This window comes from Monodelphis domestica, chromosome 7 (genome assembly GCF_027887165.1).
Source record: "Monodelphis domestica isolate mMonDom1 chromosome 7, mMonDom1.pri, whole genome shotgun sequence".
NCBI classification, from domain to species: domain Eukaryota; kingdom Metazoa; phylum Chordata; class Mammalia; order Didelphimorphia; family Didelphidae; genus Monodelphis; species Monodelphis domestica.
This window is the reverse complement of record NC_077233.1, coordinates 265508368-265525867: the sequence shown is the minus strand read 5'-3', so window position 1 is coordinate 265525867 and position 17500 is coordinate 265508368. Positions and strand designations below refer to the sequence as shown.

Genomic DNA, 17500 nt, shown 5'->3' with positions numbered 1-17500 from the left:
CCTCAGACCTACTGTTTCTTCTAAGAAGAAGGCCTTTTGGGTAATTGAATGTATCCAGTCCATTTCTATTCCTGGCTTTTTCATCTCAATTCCCAGACTGGCCCCGTCTCAGTGTCCTGTCCTGCCTTCCAAGATCCACTGCCACTCACAGATCCCTGAAGCAGGCACCTCCCAGCTGAGGGTGGCCCCATGCTTCACAAAATCCCTCCCTCAGATGCTTCCATTCTTCCCTGGGGCAAATCCTTTGGATAGAATCAATGTCTAAACACCCTGGAAAAATCTTCCTGATTGCAGAGATTGAAGTAAAAGAGACGCCCTGACTAGAACACTTCCTCTATATGGTAGTTCTTCAGAGGTAGAGAGGAAATATGAAATTCTTAGAAACTGTCATTTATGCAGATGAAAACACAATTGATCACTTCTTTATTTGCATATGTGTTTGGGGGTTTTGGTTTTATAAGATTATTCACTTACACAGATGGATATTATAGAAATAAAAAAATACATTATCATTTACTCCCTTAGTCCTTGGTCTAGCTCTATCTCTCCTCCTCCTCCTCCAACTCACAGCTCTCCATGGTTTCCAGAGGCTTCTGAGACTTCTCTCTGGACCTCCTCCTCTCCTGTACTCCACACCCTAGTCTGGTGTCTGGACTCATCATGAGAGTCACTAACTAGGAGAGAAGAGATCAGGTTGGGGATGCCCCACCCTCTTAGTGCTCCAAAGAGTTCCTAGGACTTACCCAAACTCTCCTCCTTCATTCTCCTTCCACTGGGACCAGTAGTCAGGAAGCATTTATTGAGTACTTACGCTGTGCCAGGAGTTGTGCTAAGTGCTGGACTTCTAACTGGAAATCTGACCAATTTCAGATTTCTGCCTCTGTGTACTCATTGCACCCTGACCTCCGCATGTAGCATCCCTCACTGTAATGCCACCTTTTGCTAACTACATTAAGCCAGAGCCAGAAGTCCTGCTCCTAATGGGGCTTCTTGATACCTTGTGCACTGGCTCCTCATCCCTGAGGAAGATTTGCTTCTTCTTGGCGATGGTAGTTGTGCGGTAGAAGTCCACCAATTCATTGAGTGAGTTGAATTTCTCCTCCCAAAGGAAATACTTCCCCATGTTCTCACGGAGCACCTTGAAGTGTTGAACCTGATTGCCATAGCTGAGGAAGGAAAAGAGTAATATCTTAGGCTAAATTGCTGGGGCCATGGAAATCAGTCTTCAAAAACCCATTAGAATCAGATGAAGAAATCAAAGCTATCTATAGATATAAAATGCTCTAAATCACTACTTATTAGAGAAATGCAAATCAAAACAACTTGAGATATCATCTCACATCTATCAGACTGGCTAAAATGACAAAAAGGCAAAATGACAAATGTTGGAGGGGAGGTAAAAAAAATGGAGACACTAACACTATTGGTGGAGTTGTGAACTGATCCGCCATTTTGAAGAGCAATTTGGAATTACATCCATAAAGTTATAAAACTGTAGATACCCTTAGACCCATTACCATTGCTGGGTCTGTTTCCCAAGGAGATCAGAAAAAAAAGGGAGTACCCTATGTTCCAAAATATGCATTGTAGTGGTGGCAAAGAACTGGAAATTGAGGGGATGCCCATCCATTGAGGAACGGTTAAACAAATTGTTGTCTATGATTGTGATGGAATTGCCATTAGAAGTGATGAGCAGTCTGACTAAAAAAAAAAACTCAGAAAGAACTACATGAGATAATGAAGAGTGAAATGAGTAGAACCAGAAGAACATTATACACAGTCACATAAATAATATGTGAATGTTACCTTTAGAAAGCGAACTGAAAGGTGAAACATGAAATACAATTTATATGAACATGCTGGTGTCCCAGATAATAACCTTCTGGGATACCCACACAGTAGGTGTTTAGTAAAGATCTCTCGATTCTAAAACGTGAAAGGACCTACTTGTACAAAAAAAAAAAAAAAATATATATATATATATATATATACATCTTCTCTTTTTGTGTGGCAAAGAATTGGATATTAAGAGATGTTCATTGATTGGGGAATGGCTGAACAAATTGTGATATGTGACGGTGATGGAATACTATTATGCTGTAAGAAATGATGAACAGGATGACTTGGAAAGACCCATGTGAACTGATGCAGACTCAAATAAGCAGAACCAAGAAAACATCATACACAGAAACAGCAATATGGTGGAATGATCAAATCTCAGCAATACAATGATCCGGGACGACCCTGAGGGACTTATGACAAAGAATGCTATACACCTCCAGAGAAAGAACTGTTGGAGTAGAAATGCAAATGAAAATATGATTTATCACTTGTTTATTTGGCTATATGATTTGGGGTTTGGGATTTTATAAGATTATTCACTCACAAAAATTTACAATATGGAAATATGTTTTGCATGATAATACATGCATATTCCAGATCAAATTGTCTGCGGGAGGGAGGGAGGGAAAGATGGAGAGAGATAATTTGGATCACATAACTTCAGAAAACTTCTGTGAAAATTTGTTACATGTAATCGGTAAAAATAAATAAATAAATGAAGATTTTAAAATCATTCAAAAAAAAATCTGTCAGTTCTCTTTCTTTGGCATCCTCCGAACCTCACCACTGAAGTGCTTATCATGGAATGGAGAACCTAGCTCAAGAAATATTCAGCACTTCACTAATTTTTGGTAGTGACATAGACATCAACTATAATGTACAAGGATCAAGAAGTTCTAAAATATCTGTATAAAATGTTGAAGAAAATAAAATAGTCTAGAGGCACAGAGCCTGCTATGTGACACAATGGATAGAGTACCAGGTCTGGAGTTAGAAAGACTCATCTTTGTGAATTTAAATTTAGTCTCAGATACTTACTAGCTATGTGACCTTGGACAAGTCACTTAACCCTATTTGCCTCCGTTTTCTCATCTGTAAAATGAGCTGGAGAAGGAAAATGGCAAGGCATTCCAGTACCTTTGCTAAGAAAAATCTAGATGGAGACACAAAGACTTGGACAAAACTGAACAAAAGAAAGGACCTTTGGGGCTGTTGTCCCATTTCAAGCCTCTGCCAAAGATGCCTTTTCCCCACCCCCATTTTTTTCCCTTTAGACATTTCTACATTTTCCCCTCCCATTGCCTTTACCCAATAGCCAAACAACTCTCTCTCTCTCTCTCTCTCTCTCTCTCTCTCTCTCTCTCTCTCTCTCTCTCTCTCTCTCTCTCTGTCTCTGTCTCTCTGTCTCTCTCTCTGTCTCTGTCTCTCTCTCTCTCTCTCCTCTCTCTCTTTTCTCTTCCTCTTCATCCTCCTTCTCCTCCTTCTCTTCCTTCCTCCCTCAGAATCTACTGTTCTCTAGACCTGAATCTCCCCACTCTCCTTCAGTCAGTCAATCCTCAAGTCTGCATTGAACACCTAGTATGTACCCCTAACTGTAGAGAACATAGAGGTTTGTGAAGCATAATCCCTGCCCTCAATGAGTTTTCAGACAAGACTTTACTGGCACCAGCAGAGAACAATTCGATGTGGTCCTATCACAACTACATGAGTACAGAGAAGGAGAAGTCAGTGTGAGCTGGAAGACTCAGGGAAGCTTTTGTAGAGAAAGAGAGCCCAGAAGAATTGGAAGGATTTAGGCAAATTCAGGGAGAGAAGGAAGGGAGGGAGGGTAAGTCAATCATCTCAAGACACTACTTAAAAATATTCAATTCATGCCAGGACATTAATGCATTGCTGGTGGAGTTGTAAATTGATCCGACCATTCTGGAGGGCAATATGGAACTATGCCCAAAGGGCGATAAAAGACTGTCTGCCTTTGGACCCAGCCATAGCACTGCTGGGTCTGTACCCCAAAGAGATAATAAGGAAAAAGACTTGTACAAGAATATTCATAGCTGCGCTCTTTGTGGTAGCCAAAAACTGGAAAATGAGGGGATGCCCTTCAATTGGGGAATGGCTGAACAAATTGTGGTATATGTTGGTGATGGAATTCTATTGTGCTAAAAGGAATAATAAAGTGGAGGAATTCCATGGGGACTGGAATGACCTCCAGGAAGTGATGCAGAGCGAGAGGAGCAGAACCAGGAGAACATCGTACACAGAGACTGATACACTGTGGTATAATCGAACGTAATGGACTTCTCCATTAGTGGCAATGCAGTGCTCATGAACAACCCAGAGGGATCTATGAGAAAGAACACTATCCACATTCAGAGGAAACACTGTGGGAGCAGAAACACAGAAGAAAAACAACTGCTTAATTATGTGAGTTGATGGGGATATGACTGGGGATGTAGACTCTAAATGAACATCCTAATGCAAACACCAACAACATGGAAATAGGTTCTGATCAAGGACACAAGTAATACCCAATGAAATTGCACATCAGCTGTGGGAAGGGTGAGGGGAGGGGAAGGAGGGAAATAATGTGATTCTTGTAACCAAGGAATAATGTTCTAAATTGACTAAATAAATTAATTCTAAATAAAATAATAGAAAAATATTCAATTCACCAAACATTTCTAAAATGGTGTACATGGAGGCAGCTGGGTAGCTCGGTATATTGAGAGCCAGGCCTAGAGACAGGAGGTCCTGGGCTCAAATCTAGACTCAGACACTTCCTAACTGTGTGACCCTGAGCAAGTCACTTAAACCCCATTGCCTAGCCCTTACCACTCTTCTACCTTGGAACCAATCCATAGTATTGATTCTAAGGCAGAAGGTAGGGGTTTAAAAAATAAAATAAAATAATGTACAACACAGAAGGAATTTTGCTATCCATTGGGAATTCAAAGTCAAAAATACATGAGAGAGGCAATGGATAACAGCTCTGGATTTATATCAAGAAGATCTGGGGGGAAACTAGGTGGAGCACAAAGAGCCTCAGATCTGGAATCAAGAGGTCCTAGGTTCAAATCTGGCCTCAGATACTTCCCATTTGTGTGACCTGGGGAAGTCACTTAATGCCAATTGTCTAGTCCTTACCACTCTTCTGCCTTAAAATAGGTACATAATATCAATTCTAAGTCAGAAAGTAAGAGAGCTTTTTTTTAATTAAAAAAAGACAAGTTCAAATCCCATTTAAGATACATATTAGCTATGTGACCTTGGGCAAGTCACTTAACTTCACTATGTCTCAGTTTCCTCATCTATAAAATGAAGAGTTTGGGTGTGATGACCTCTAAAGCATCTTCCAGCCATAAATTTATATTGTGAAAGGTTTTATGAAAGACTCTTGCCCTCCCTCCCTGAAGCCTCTTCTACTACTTAGGACCCTCACTAATATCCCCATCACTAAAATCTCACAATGCTGAGGTGCATAGGACCTTTTACATCATCTAAGCCAATAGTGTTAAACTCAAACAGAAACCAAGCCAATAAACCACACATAAGGACCCCTACAAACAGAATATTGACTTAGAAAACCACATGTTAACATTATCTCTTTTGTATTATATTTTTATTTGTTATTAACTATTTCCCAAATACATTTTAATCTGGTTCAGGCAGCACTTGTTGGCCTCACGTAGCCCGTAGCATATTTGAACCTTAGATCTAGGCCATTCTCCTCCTTATTCTGGCAGAAGAAACCAAGACCTAGAAAACAGAAGTAACCTTCTCAAGGTACTACGTACCTTGCCAGGGTTCAAACTCAAGTCTTGACCCCAAACCCAGGGCTGGGCACAGTAGATATGAGGATAAAGGTAAACTAGTCTCTAGTCTCATGGAGTTTATATTCTACTGGGGCAGGCTTCTTAACTGGGAGTCTGTGAATTTGGTTTTTTTTTATTATATTTTGAAAACAAAATTGGTTTCTTTTATAATGTTATTTATTTTTTATGCATTTAGAAATTATTCTGAGAAGGAATTCATTTCACAAAAATATAAATAAATCCAAGAAGCCCCGTACTGGGGGAGGGGGGTAGGAAATATTGTTGTTTGTCCTTCATTTTCAAAGAGGACCCATGAGAGCACTGAGTGTGATGTCTTGACTTGAATTGGATTTAGGTGAGGCAGAACTGTACCAAGTAGTGAGCCTCAGTCTCTCTTGTCCAGTGGCAAGACAAAAGTGAGGACAACTGGCGATGCCCTGGGAGGCAACGGATGACCGTGGTACCTTGGATGTCTGGCCAAGCTCTCAGTACTCCACAACAGCTGTTTCAGCCTCCTTCATGGTCCAGTGGAACAAGCTGTTCCCATCCAGTCATTCCAGCCGGGAAAGCCTTCAAATGTGGGTGGGGAGCCCCCTAATTCACGAGTGGGTGACACATGCCAGTTACCCTCATCCTGGTTTAGCCCATCGGCTAAGTGTGGTTGCTGCACGTGCCACAGCTTCTTGGAGCCACAGCGGAGTCTGCGTGAAAGGCTTGCCACAAAGGCGACCGAGCAGTTCTGAAAAGGGCTCAGCAGCCCTCGCACCAGAGGTAGCCCTGGAGCATCCCCTATACATCCTCCTACAACAAGAACGCCTAAATATAAAACGAATGTGCCTAGATAGAGGATGAGGAGAGGAGGGAGAAAGTGCTGGCCACTGGGGAAGATTGAGGAAGGTTTTATCATGGGTACTATGGAAATGTTTTGCATGACTACACTTACAAAATCTAGACCAAACTGGAAGGGGGAGAGAAGAGGGGGAAAGAATTTGGAACTCAAGTTTCAAAAAATAAACATTAAAAAAACGACAGGCAATTGGGAAATATTTAATGAAGTATATATGTACCTATATATATATTTTAAAGAAAAATGCCATGATAATTAGTTAAACTGATAGTGTAGGCTGAATTGGGGTGACTGAGGCTGGAGAACAGGAATATTCCCGAAAGGTTCTGCCTAGAAACTTTCTGGGTTCTAGAGCTACAGTTTTGTTACTTTTGTAAGTTAACAAACTTTAGTGTGCATCCTCACACAGTCATCTTCGACTCACTCCACAAGAAACCCTTCTTGTGTTTAATATATGTTGTTGTTTCAGTCATACCTGACTCTCCATGACTGCAGCTGCGGTTTTCTTGGCAAAGATAGGAGAAGGGTTTGGTTTGCCATTTCCTTCACCTTATTTTACAGATGAAGAAACGGAAGCAAATTGGATTAAATGTCTTGCCCCGAGTCACACAGGCAGTGTGTCTGAGGCAGAACTTTGTATAGCTAGAAAATCCTGAACCCCTCAATCTACATTACCCAGAATTCTTTTCCCTTGGTGCACATTTGGGTCTATAAGTTCTGGAGCTCCTCCCTTTTCGCTCTCTTCTCTTAAGAGCGGGGATTGTGTTAGCTTTTTTACGTTAGTTATTACCAATAAACTTTAAAAATATAGTCGCTATTGTATATTAATTTTAATCTTTATAACTTGAACTCAAGTCTTCCTGATTCTAGGCTCAGAGCTCTATCCGTTGTACGACCTAGCTGCCCACTGATGTATGTCTAATATACGATGGTTTGTAAAAAACATATGTATATAAATAGGGACTTATAAAGAATTTGAGATATTTAAAAATAGCTTATTTGCATATAGATCCTACTTTTTAAAATTTCTTCACCCAGAAGTTGTTTGGGGTTTTTTTAAACCTTTACCTTCAGTCTTAGAACAATACTGTGTATTGGTTCCAAGGCAGAGGAGCCGTGAGGGCTAGGGAATGGGGATTAAATGACTTGACCAGGTTGCAAAGCTCAGAAGTGTCAAATTTGAACCCAAGACCTCCCATCTCCAAGCCTGGCTCTCAATCTCTCCACTGAGCCACCAATCTGCCCTTCATCCAGAAGTTTTCTCTTTACATTTACCCAATAGGTCCAGAAAGGTTTTGCCAAGCAAAGGTAAGTGTCAGGAAGCAAAAACTAGATTTTAGAACTAGAATTAACTTCTTTGATGAGCAGGATGAGTTCAGAAACCCCCATGAACTGATGCAGAGTGAAGTGAGCAGAACCAAGAACACTATACACAGTAACTGCAACATTGTAGAATGAGCAACTGTGATAGACTTGGCTTCTCTCAGCAATTCAATGATCCAGGACAATTCTGAGGATTTATGACAAAAGGATGCTATCCACGTCCACAGAAAGAACTGCCGGAGTATAAATGCAGATGAAACTAGATCATTTATCACTTGTTTATTTGGGGATAAGATTTGGGGTTTTGGTTTTATAAGATTATTCAATTACAAAAATGAATACTATGGAGATAAGTTTTGCATGATAACACACGTGTAACCCAGATGGAATTGTGTGCCAGCTCTGGGAGGGGGGAAGGAAGAAGGAAGGGAGACCATTCGGATTATGTAACTTTGGAAAACTTATGTGGACATTCGTCATTAAAATAAAATGAAGATAAAACAGTTTTTTAAAAGGTTGTTGGATTTTCTCATTAAAAAGTTGTTAAGAATTCAAATTATTTCTGAATGTATAAAGAGATTTTTCTTTACTGGAACAAATATAACAGTGCTCTAAAAGAAAGTGAAATTAGAAACTATTCTGCAGTATCTTCCTGGTCACTTAGAGGGCCACCTGCGAGAATGATGCAAGTGAGACACAAGTGTTGGGGCTAGTGTATCACCAATGAAAGAACACTCACCTTGGAGTGAGGAAACCCAAGTTTGAATCTGTCTCTGCCACTGACTGTGACCCTGGGCAAGAAGCAACTGCTCTGTGCTCCAATATCTTCAGATGTAACTTGGGGCTGACCTACATATAGAAAGTGCTCTGCAAACCTTGGACCAGGGGTCCCCAAACTACGGCCCGTGGGCCACAGGCGGCCCCCTGAGACCATGTATCCAGCCCCCACTGCACTTCCGGAAGGGGCTCCTCTTTCCTTGGTGGTCAGTGAGAGGAGGTATTGCAAAGCTCGGCATCGCTCACCTATAGCACTACTTCCGGTGACATCATCCTTTTTGTGGTGCTTGTTCTGAGAGAATGAGGAGCCACGCAAAGGATTATGTGGCTGCACAATGGAAGACGTCAGCATGGTGATCTGGGGGAGGGGATTCCGCACTGTGTATACTGCTGCTGGGTATGGTGGTGGCAGTGATGGGTCAGTGCACAGCCAGCGTTGCAGCCTCCACTTTCCCAGACAGCGCTATACGGTGTCACAGGCCCAGCACCGCCTCCAGTACTGTATACAGGCATCGGATAGCCATGATCTGGCCTGTGACATCAGCGGTGGGCCTCTACTGTGAGAAGCCCACCACTGCCACTGGGTGTTTTATAAGACACCCCCTGTTTTTGGGGGTGTAATAAGGGACTATTTTGAATGGTAATGGTAACTACAGATCAAGCCTGTTAATCTTCTTTCCTCCCTTCCTCCCCTCTTCCTCCACTTCAGCCTCCCTTCTTCCCTTCCCCTTCCTGTTGATCTTCTCTCAGTCTCTTAAATCAATTCAGGGTGAGTTTATGATGTCTCTAATAAATACTCTTACTCGTCTCTAAATTAAGTAAGGGGTTTATTGGGGAAGAAAGGAAAGATCAAAATGGAAGGAGAGAGGGTATGGGATTTCCCTAAAACTAGAATGAGTCTTCGGTTGAAGGATAGTGGAATATAGTTCAATTTGGGAAAATGTCTGATAGGTCTGGAAGTTCAGTCACGATCACAACAGAGCAAATCAGAGAGAGCTGAACTTTTTGTCCTTCTTTCTTCTGTCCCCAAGCCAAGGGGCAACCTTCAGGCTTCGGTCTCCAAAAGTCAAGAGACCTCAGACCTCTTCTGTCTTCCAAGCCAAAAGGGACCACACACACCTTTCTGTCTCCCAAACCAAGAGTTCAGATTTCAGTTGGTCTGCTCCCCTTCCTCCAACTGCTTCTCCCAGTCATATTCCAAACAGTATGCTCTTGTTTGAATGACAGGTCATCAGTCCCAGCTATTCCTGTCTTGTTGCAGGCTTTCCCAATTTCCCTCTTCCACAGGGATCAAATTAATATAAGACAGTGTCTTATTTTCAGGGAAACCCGGTAGTACAATAGCCCCCATACTTCCCCAGATGCACAACATCACGAAAAACACATGCCTCACTTCCCTCACATAGTACAATGGTCCCCACACTCCCCCAGATGGGGAGTATTACAGTCTATAATTACAGATCCATAAATATGGACCACAAGAGGACACACACTAGTGTCGTGCCTTCTTTTTTCCTGTGGGAGTTCACTGATCACGGTGTGGTTCTCTCAGGGTAGTGTGAACTGGTAAGGTGGTGAAGGAACCAGCTCTGTAACCATGCTGGTTCCCGCACAGCACTAGTATGAACCTGAGGTAAAAGTGGAGTTCCACCAATATCGTCACTGGTGAGGCTGAAACGATGTGGACTGGGAAGGCTGCATTGATAGACACAGATCAGACTGCATTGATGAGCAGTGCAGTCTGTATGCCTCTGTGTGGGCAAAATTATTGTTGGTATATTGTTTTTGTAGGGTTGTGTGTGTGTGTGTGTGTGTGTGTGTGTGTGTGTGTGTGTGTGTGTGTGTGTGTTTTACTAATAGCAATTTGGAATCCCTAGGAAACAATGATATCAATATATAGAAAAATTGACTCGGAGTGTAGGATATTCAAAGAACAGTGGACTTATGATTACTTTTTCATGCAGTACAAGGAAAGAGCTGTGTGTTTGGTATACCAGAATATAGTGTCTGTGTTCAAAGAATACAATTTGTGTCAACACTATCAAACTCAAAATACAGATAAATATGATTGTTTGGTTGGAGATGTGAGAAAAGATAAAATATTAAAACTGAAAAATACATTGACAACTCAGCAAAATACTTTTGTGAAATATAAGCAGCTAAATATTTCATCACTGCGAGCAAGTTTTCAAGTTGCCAAGCTAATAGTGTGCACTGGCAGACCATTCATGGAGGGAGAATTTGTTAAAGAGTGCCTTCTTTCTGTTGCCAAAGAGATGTGTCCAGAAAAGGCAGACTTATTTAGTACACTTAGTCTTTCAGGAACTACAATTACACGAAGGATTGAAGAAATGGGAGACAATTTGCATCAGCATTTGCAAAACTCTGCAAGAAAACTTTCCTATTTTTCCTTGGCACTCAATGAGAGCAATGATGTTCATGATTCTGCACAACTTTTAATTTTTATTCATGAGTTGAATGACAATTGTGAAGTCACAGAAGAGCTTGATGCACTGCAAAGCATCAAAGGAACAACTACAGAAGAGGATAACTATGAAAAGTTTTCCCAATCTGGGAAAGATTTGGAGCTGGACTGGGCTAAACTAGCCAGTGTGACAACTGATGGTGTTCCTAGCATGGTGGGGTCTAAGAAAGGAGTAATTGCTCACATTAACCAAGAGATGGACAAACATAACCATTCTCATCCAAAAGCCATACACTGCCTCATCCACCAACAAGCACTGCTATGTAGTAAATCACTGAAGTGGGATTCTGTTATGAAAATTGTAGTATCTTGTGTTAACTTCATTAGAGCTAATGCACTAAACCACAGACAATTTCAGTTATTTCTGTCTGAGCTAAATGTTGCCTATGAAGATGTTCTGTACCACACAGAAGTCCTTTGGCTGAGTCAAGGGAGAGTTTTGAGACATTTCTATGACTTACTTCCACAGATTACAGCTTTTATGTTTTCAAAAAACAAAGAAGTACCAGAGCTCAATGATGCAGAATGGAAATGGTACCTCGCCTTTCTGATAGATGTAACAGAGCTACTCAACAGTTTCAATGTGCAACTTCAAGGAAAAAGGAAGCTTATCTGTGATATACAACCACATGTGAAAGCATTTGAAGTAAAATTAGGCCTCCTTATCAAACAAGTGGAGGAAAATTTCTGCCATCTCCTCTTAACTCAAAATCTGTTAGCAGAAAAACCCTTGATTGCATTCCCCAAAGAAACATGTGTGGATTCACTGGAAAAGTTGCAAAAGGAGTTCCAATTCAGATTTAAAGAACTTCATCTCCATGAGCAGGACATACAGCTTTTCCGTAACTCATTTTCTATTGACATTGAAAATGTGTATACAATTTACCAAATGGAACTGGCTAAACTGCAGAATTGTGACTCTCCGAAAGACGCATTCAAGTCAAGCAGCTTGCTTAATTTCTATGCATCTCTCCCCCCGAGACATCCTAATCTCAGGAACCATGCACTCAAAATGGCAACCATCTTTGGCAGCACTTATGTCTGTGAACAGACTTTTTCCAGAATGAAATTATCTGAAATCTCCAACCAGATCTAGACTAACTGATGCACACTTGCATCACTTGTTACGGCTATCAGTGACAAATATGGAACCGGACATTGACCACCTCATTAGCCAATAGCAGGCCCATAGTTCCCATTGAAATACTGGTCAGTTTGTTGATTTAAATTTACTTGTTCTTTATTTTAAATATTGTATTTGTTCCTGTTTTGTTTTTTTACTTTAAAATAAGATTTGTGCAGTGTGCATAGGGATTTGTTCATAGTTTTGTGTTTGGTTTTTTTTATAGTCCGGCCCTCCATTGGTCTGAGGGACAGCGAACTGGCCCCCTGTGTAAAAAGTTTGGGGACCCCTGCCTTAGATAGTTGTTGTGGCTAAAGGTGCTTTGTAAGCCTTAGACTTCGAACATCTGTGATTTCACCTGGGGAGGGGGGAGAGGCCCTATGGGGAAATTCCCTTTACCAGGACAGATTGCAACTCATCTATGAGTTCTAGGGAGTTGCCTGAGTCATAGTCACAGAGCCTTAGTGACTCAGAATCACAGAGAGGTTAAGTGACTTATCCACCATCACACAGTTAATTTTTTTAAAAATGGATACAAACTCAGTTAAGTGTCAGAGGTAGAAGTCAAACGTAGGTTTGAGACTAGCACTCTTATCTACCACTCTGAACTGCCTAAGTCATCACAAGCACTAGTTTGGGGGTCCAGAGACCTGGATGTGAATCTTGACTCTAACACTCAGGTATCTCATGGCCAGACTTTTGTGTTGAGAAGACCTTTAAATTCTCTTTACCTCAGTTTCTCAACTTACAAAGTGAAAGTCATAGTGCACACACTATCTGCCTCACCGAGTTTTGAGAATTAGGAGATGTAATAGAAGTAAAGAATTTGGTAATCATAAAACACTATGTGAATGTCTGCTCTCATCATCATTCTCATTATTAATTTATTCCAGGATCTAAGCCCATAACCCAAGAGAATGAATGTTTCGCTAATGCTGTTGTTCAGTTGTTTCAGTCTGGTCCAACTCTTCTGTGACCCCATTTGGAGTTTTCTTGGCAGAGATACTAGAGGGTTTTACCATTTTCTTCTCCAGCTTATTTTATAGATGAAGAAACGGAGGCAAACAAGGTTAAGTGACTTGCCTAGGGTCACACGGCTAGTAAATGCCTGAGGACAGATTTAAACTCATGTCTTCCTGACTCCAGATCTGTCACTCTATCCACTGCACCACCTTACTGCTAATGCTAATGCAAGTGCCTGCTCTTTCATGAGCCAGAATTTTGGCCAGGCAAGGAGTCTATTCTCTTTCTTTTTTTTTAACCCTCACCTTCCATTTTAGAATCAATACTGTGTATTGGTTCCATGGCAGAAGAGCAGTAAGGGCTAGGCAATGGGGGTGAAGTGACTTGCCCAGGGTCACCCAGCTAGTAGGTGTCTTTGGTTGGATTTGAACATTGGGAAGATGCGTCTTCCTGACTTCAGACCTAGCTCTCATCCCACTACTGCGCCATCTTGTCCCTGACCTCCTCTTAAGACATAGTTATGTTTGAACTGATAAAATGTCTTTATACATTTGAAACAAGTTCTGAGTTTATGTGAGATCAACCTGAAACCCACGTTTGCTTAGCAAACCCTTCTGAATCCAACGTATCTCTAACCTTAAGGAGCTCAGAGTCCGGGAAGGAAGAGAAAGAAGACTGAGCCACCTGGAATAGTTAGAGGATGATTTAGTGTTAAGATAATTCTAAATGCCATGTTAGGTTGCAGTTGTTATTGTTGTTCAGTCCTGTCTGACTCTTTGAGACCCTGTGGACTACAGCACACTCATGCTGTAATTGGGATTTTCTTGGGAAAGATAATGGAGTGGTTTGCTATTCCTCTCTCCAGTGGTGGATTAAGGCAAATGGAGGTTATGTGACTTGTCCAAGGTCACCCAGCTACTACATATCTGAGGGTAGATCTGAATCTAGGTCTTCCTGACTCTAGTCTCAGCACTCTATCCTCCTGAGCCACCTAGTTCAATTAGTGAGACATTCATGTGGGCTAGGGTAGTCAGGAAAGGATTCCAGGAGGAGGTGGGTCTAAAGGGTCAGCAGGAATTTTAGAGGAAGGGAAGCATATTCCAGGTGGAGGGGGAGGTGACAGGGGTTCAAGCATGGAAGAATGGGAATGAGAAGTATAACCATGTTGATTTATATAACTTTATCTAGCAAGTAGATTCTGTGGAGGGCAGCTAGGTGGCTAAGTGGATAGAGAGCCAGGACTAGAGATAGGATATCCTGGGTTCAAATCTGTCCTTTCAGAGTGAAGTCACTTCACCCTATTTGCCTTGGTTTCCTCGTCTGTCAAATAATCTGGAGGAGGAAATGGCAAACCACTCCAGTCTCTTTGCCAAGAAAACCCCAAATGGGGTCAAGAAGAGTCAGACTTGACTGAAGGACAAGAAGAAGTCAAATTAGAAAATATTCTGGGGTGCCAGCACCTGTCATTCATTCATGGGCACTATGCAAGTACTTCAGGAGAAACAATTGTTGGAGGTAGTATAGCACAGCTGGCAGCCCTTGACTTAGAGTCAGGAAACCCAAGTTCAAGCATCAGGCGCATGCTTGGACCCGACAAAGTAGGGCTTAATTCATTGGTTGGTTGGTTGGTTGGTTGGGTTTTGCTTTATTTATTTATTTTAGGGGATCACAAAGAATCGGACAGGACTAAAAATGACTGAACAAGAGCTTCTTGACTTTAGGCTCATTGCTCTTCTCTCCACTGTGCCACCAAGGCTACATCAGCCTGCTGCAAAAAATAGGATGTGATTGAAATCTTGAAGAAAGCCAGGTGGAGACATCTAGGTGGGGCTCAGTGGTTTGAAAGCAGGCCCAGAGAAAGGAGATTCTGGGTTCAAATTTAACCTCAGACACTTCCTAGCTATGTGATCCTGGGCAAATCATCCCCCGCCCCTTGCTGCTCTTCTGTCTTGGAACCAATGTACAATACTGATTTTAAGACCAAAGATAAGAGTTGTTTTGTTTTTATTTTTTTAAAGAAAAGAAAGAAAAAAGAAAAGAAAAGAAGGAAGGAAGGAAGGAAGGAAGGAAGGAAGGAAGGAAGGAAGGAAGGAAGGAAGGAAGGAAGGGAGGGAGGGAGGGAGGGAGAGAAGGAAGGGAGGAAGGAAGGAGGGAAGGAGGGAAAGAAGGAAGGAAGGAAGGAAGGAAGGAAGGAAGGAAGGAAGGAAGGAAGGAAGGAAGGAAGGAAGGAAGGAAGGAAGGAAGGAAGGAAGGAAGGAAGGAGGGAAGGAGGGAAGGAAGGAGGGAAGGAGGGAAGGAGGAAAAGAAGGAAGGAAGGAAGGAAGGAAGGAAGGAAGGAAGGAGGGAAGGAGGGAAGGAGGAAAAGAAGGAAGGAAGGAAGGAAGGAAGGAAGGAAGGAAGGAAGGAAGGAAGGAAGGAAGGAAGGAAGGAAGGAAGGAAGGAAGGAAGGAAGGAAGGAAGGAACGGGGCAGCATTCTAGCCATAGGGGAACAGCCAGTGTATATCGCCTATTCTGTGGAGACAGCTAGGTAACACAATGGATAGAACTGCTGGCCCTGAAGTCAAGCAGCTTTCAGTTCAAATTTGATCTCAGCTACTTAACAGCTGTGTGATTCTGGGCAACAGACATATACACACAAACCTAGCTGTCTCAGTCTCCCTATCTGTAAAGTGGGAATAATAATAGCATTTGCTTCTCAGGATAAATTGAAATAATGTTTATAAATCACTTGTACACACTTAAAGTACCATATAAATACTAGCTATTATTATTGCAAAAATTTTGTTAGGCACAGGAGAAAAATATCATGATAAACTAGACCCCTGCTTTCTAACACCTTCCAACTTAGTAAGGAAGATCTGCTAAATAAGGACAAACCAAAATTGCTTCCCCAACTGGGGATGGGATGGTGCCTTTTCATATTATCGTTCAGAATGTTAGTCCTTGAAGGGACCTCAGAAATCACCTAGCCTGACAGCTTTATTTTGCAGAGGAGGAAACGTAGGTCCAGGGTGGGGAGAAGTGATTTCCCCAAGGTCTCCCATGCTTAGCACCCAAGTCTCTTGACTCACAGATTGGATCTTGTCACTCTATTTCGGTTCATCCTACTGCACCCGTAATCGCCCAGTCTCCCCAGGGGAGAGGCGCCTGGCTGCATGATAGCCCATGAAGCAATCTTCCTGAGTGCTTTGCAGACAATAAGTCTCAGACGCCTTCAGAGGCAGCAAAAGCAGCAGCACTCACAGAGCAGGGAACATTGTTCTACTGTGACTAACCCAGCTGTGGGACCAGAGTCTAGCACGTGGGCTAATGGAGAATTGTTCACTAGATGAAGGACAAGGGTGTGGACTGGACAACTCCCGTCCTGTCTGGCCCAGCCGTTCCCTTCTCTGAATAAAGCTGAATGACTCCAGCGCCTGGAGGGACAGTCAGAAGATGAAAAGTTCACTGGATGAGGCTTGGGAGGTCCAAGCAGGCCTTCTGCTAAGGGCACCTCTGGCATGTCCACCACGGTAGGCCAAGCACCCTGGAGCTCTGAGACTACGATCTAGGAGAAAGCATATTTGGTTGAAAATATTTTCAGACGTCACTACCTCTGGGTGAAGGCTGAGTAAAGGAACATGTCCCTCATCGGAGCATCGACAAGAAAGATGGAAGCCAAAGATGGAAAGAGGGAACCCAAGACGGCCTCAAAGCAGACCAGAAAAAAACACAGCAAAGCCCATACAATCAAATTCGTGCACCTTATTGTTTTGGAAAGTCCCTCAGACCCTGCCTCAGAGCCTCTTCATTCTCACTTTCCATACAAACCTGGCAAGCTTAGGTAACAATCTGGTAGCAGGACTGGCCCTGGGATTCAAGGGGTCTCTGGGGAGCGCCCCGTTTTATTCTCATCCTGCTGAATGCAGAGCTTTGTCACCACCCTCACAGAAGCGAATGGTGCATTCCCCTTTTGCTCATACACTTACTCCTGCTTGAAACATCCTTCCTCCTCCTTTGTGGGCAGAACGTCCAGCCTTCAAGACTTCACGGCTCTTTGAAGCTCGTACCCTCTAGGAATCCTCCCCTGCCCACCCTAGCTCAGGGATCTCTCCTTCCTCCTCTACTCCTGCAGCACCGACTGTCCGTCCCATCCATTGGTCCCTGCCTGATGCTATTAGACATCTTTTCATTTCTCATCAGCTAGAGACAATGTCTGCTCTCCATCTCCTCCAGGAAGTATGGATAAGATGTTGTGGGGGCTGGATTTCTTGCCTGGGGATGGTCGGTATGGAAGATGGCTGAGCTCAGTGTTGGGATGGAGCCAGAAGGACAAGGGAAGCAGCTG

The 17500-nt window shown here is 42.5% G+C and overlaps 1 protein-coding gene across 2 annotated transcripts in view; it reads right to left on the bottom strand.

Annotated features, from left to right (window-relative positions):
• The window catches only part of GRAP (GRB2 related adaptor protein), a 74796-nt gene that overhangs the window by 9705 nt on the left and 47591 nt on the right, over positions 1 to 17500 (bottom strand). For both annotated transcript variants that reach the window (XM_001362943.4, XM_056806750.1), the window contains one exon: positions 998 to 1166. In XM_001362943.4, coding sequence (XP_001362980.1) covers positions 998 to 1166 — 169 coding nt within the window. The remainder of the gene's footprint in view (positions 1 to 997; positions 1167 to 17500) is intronic.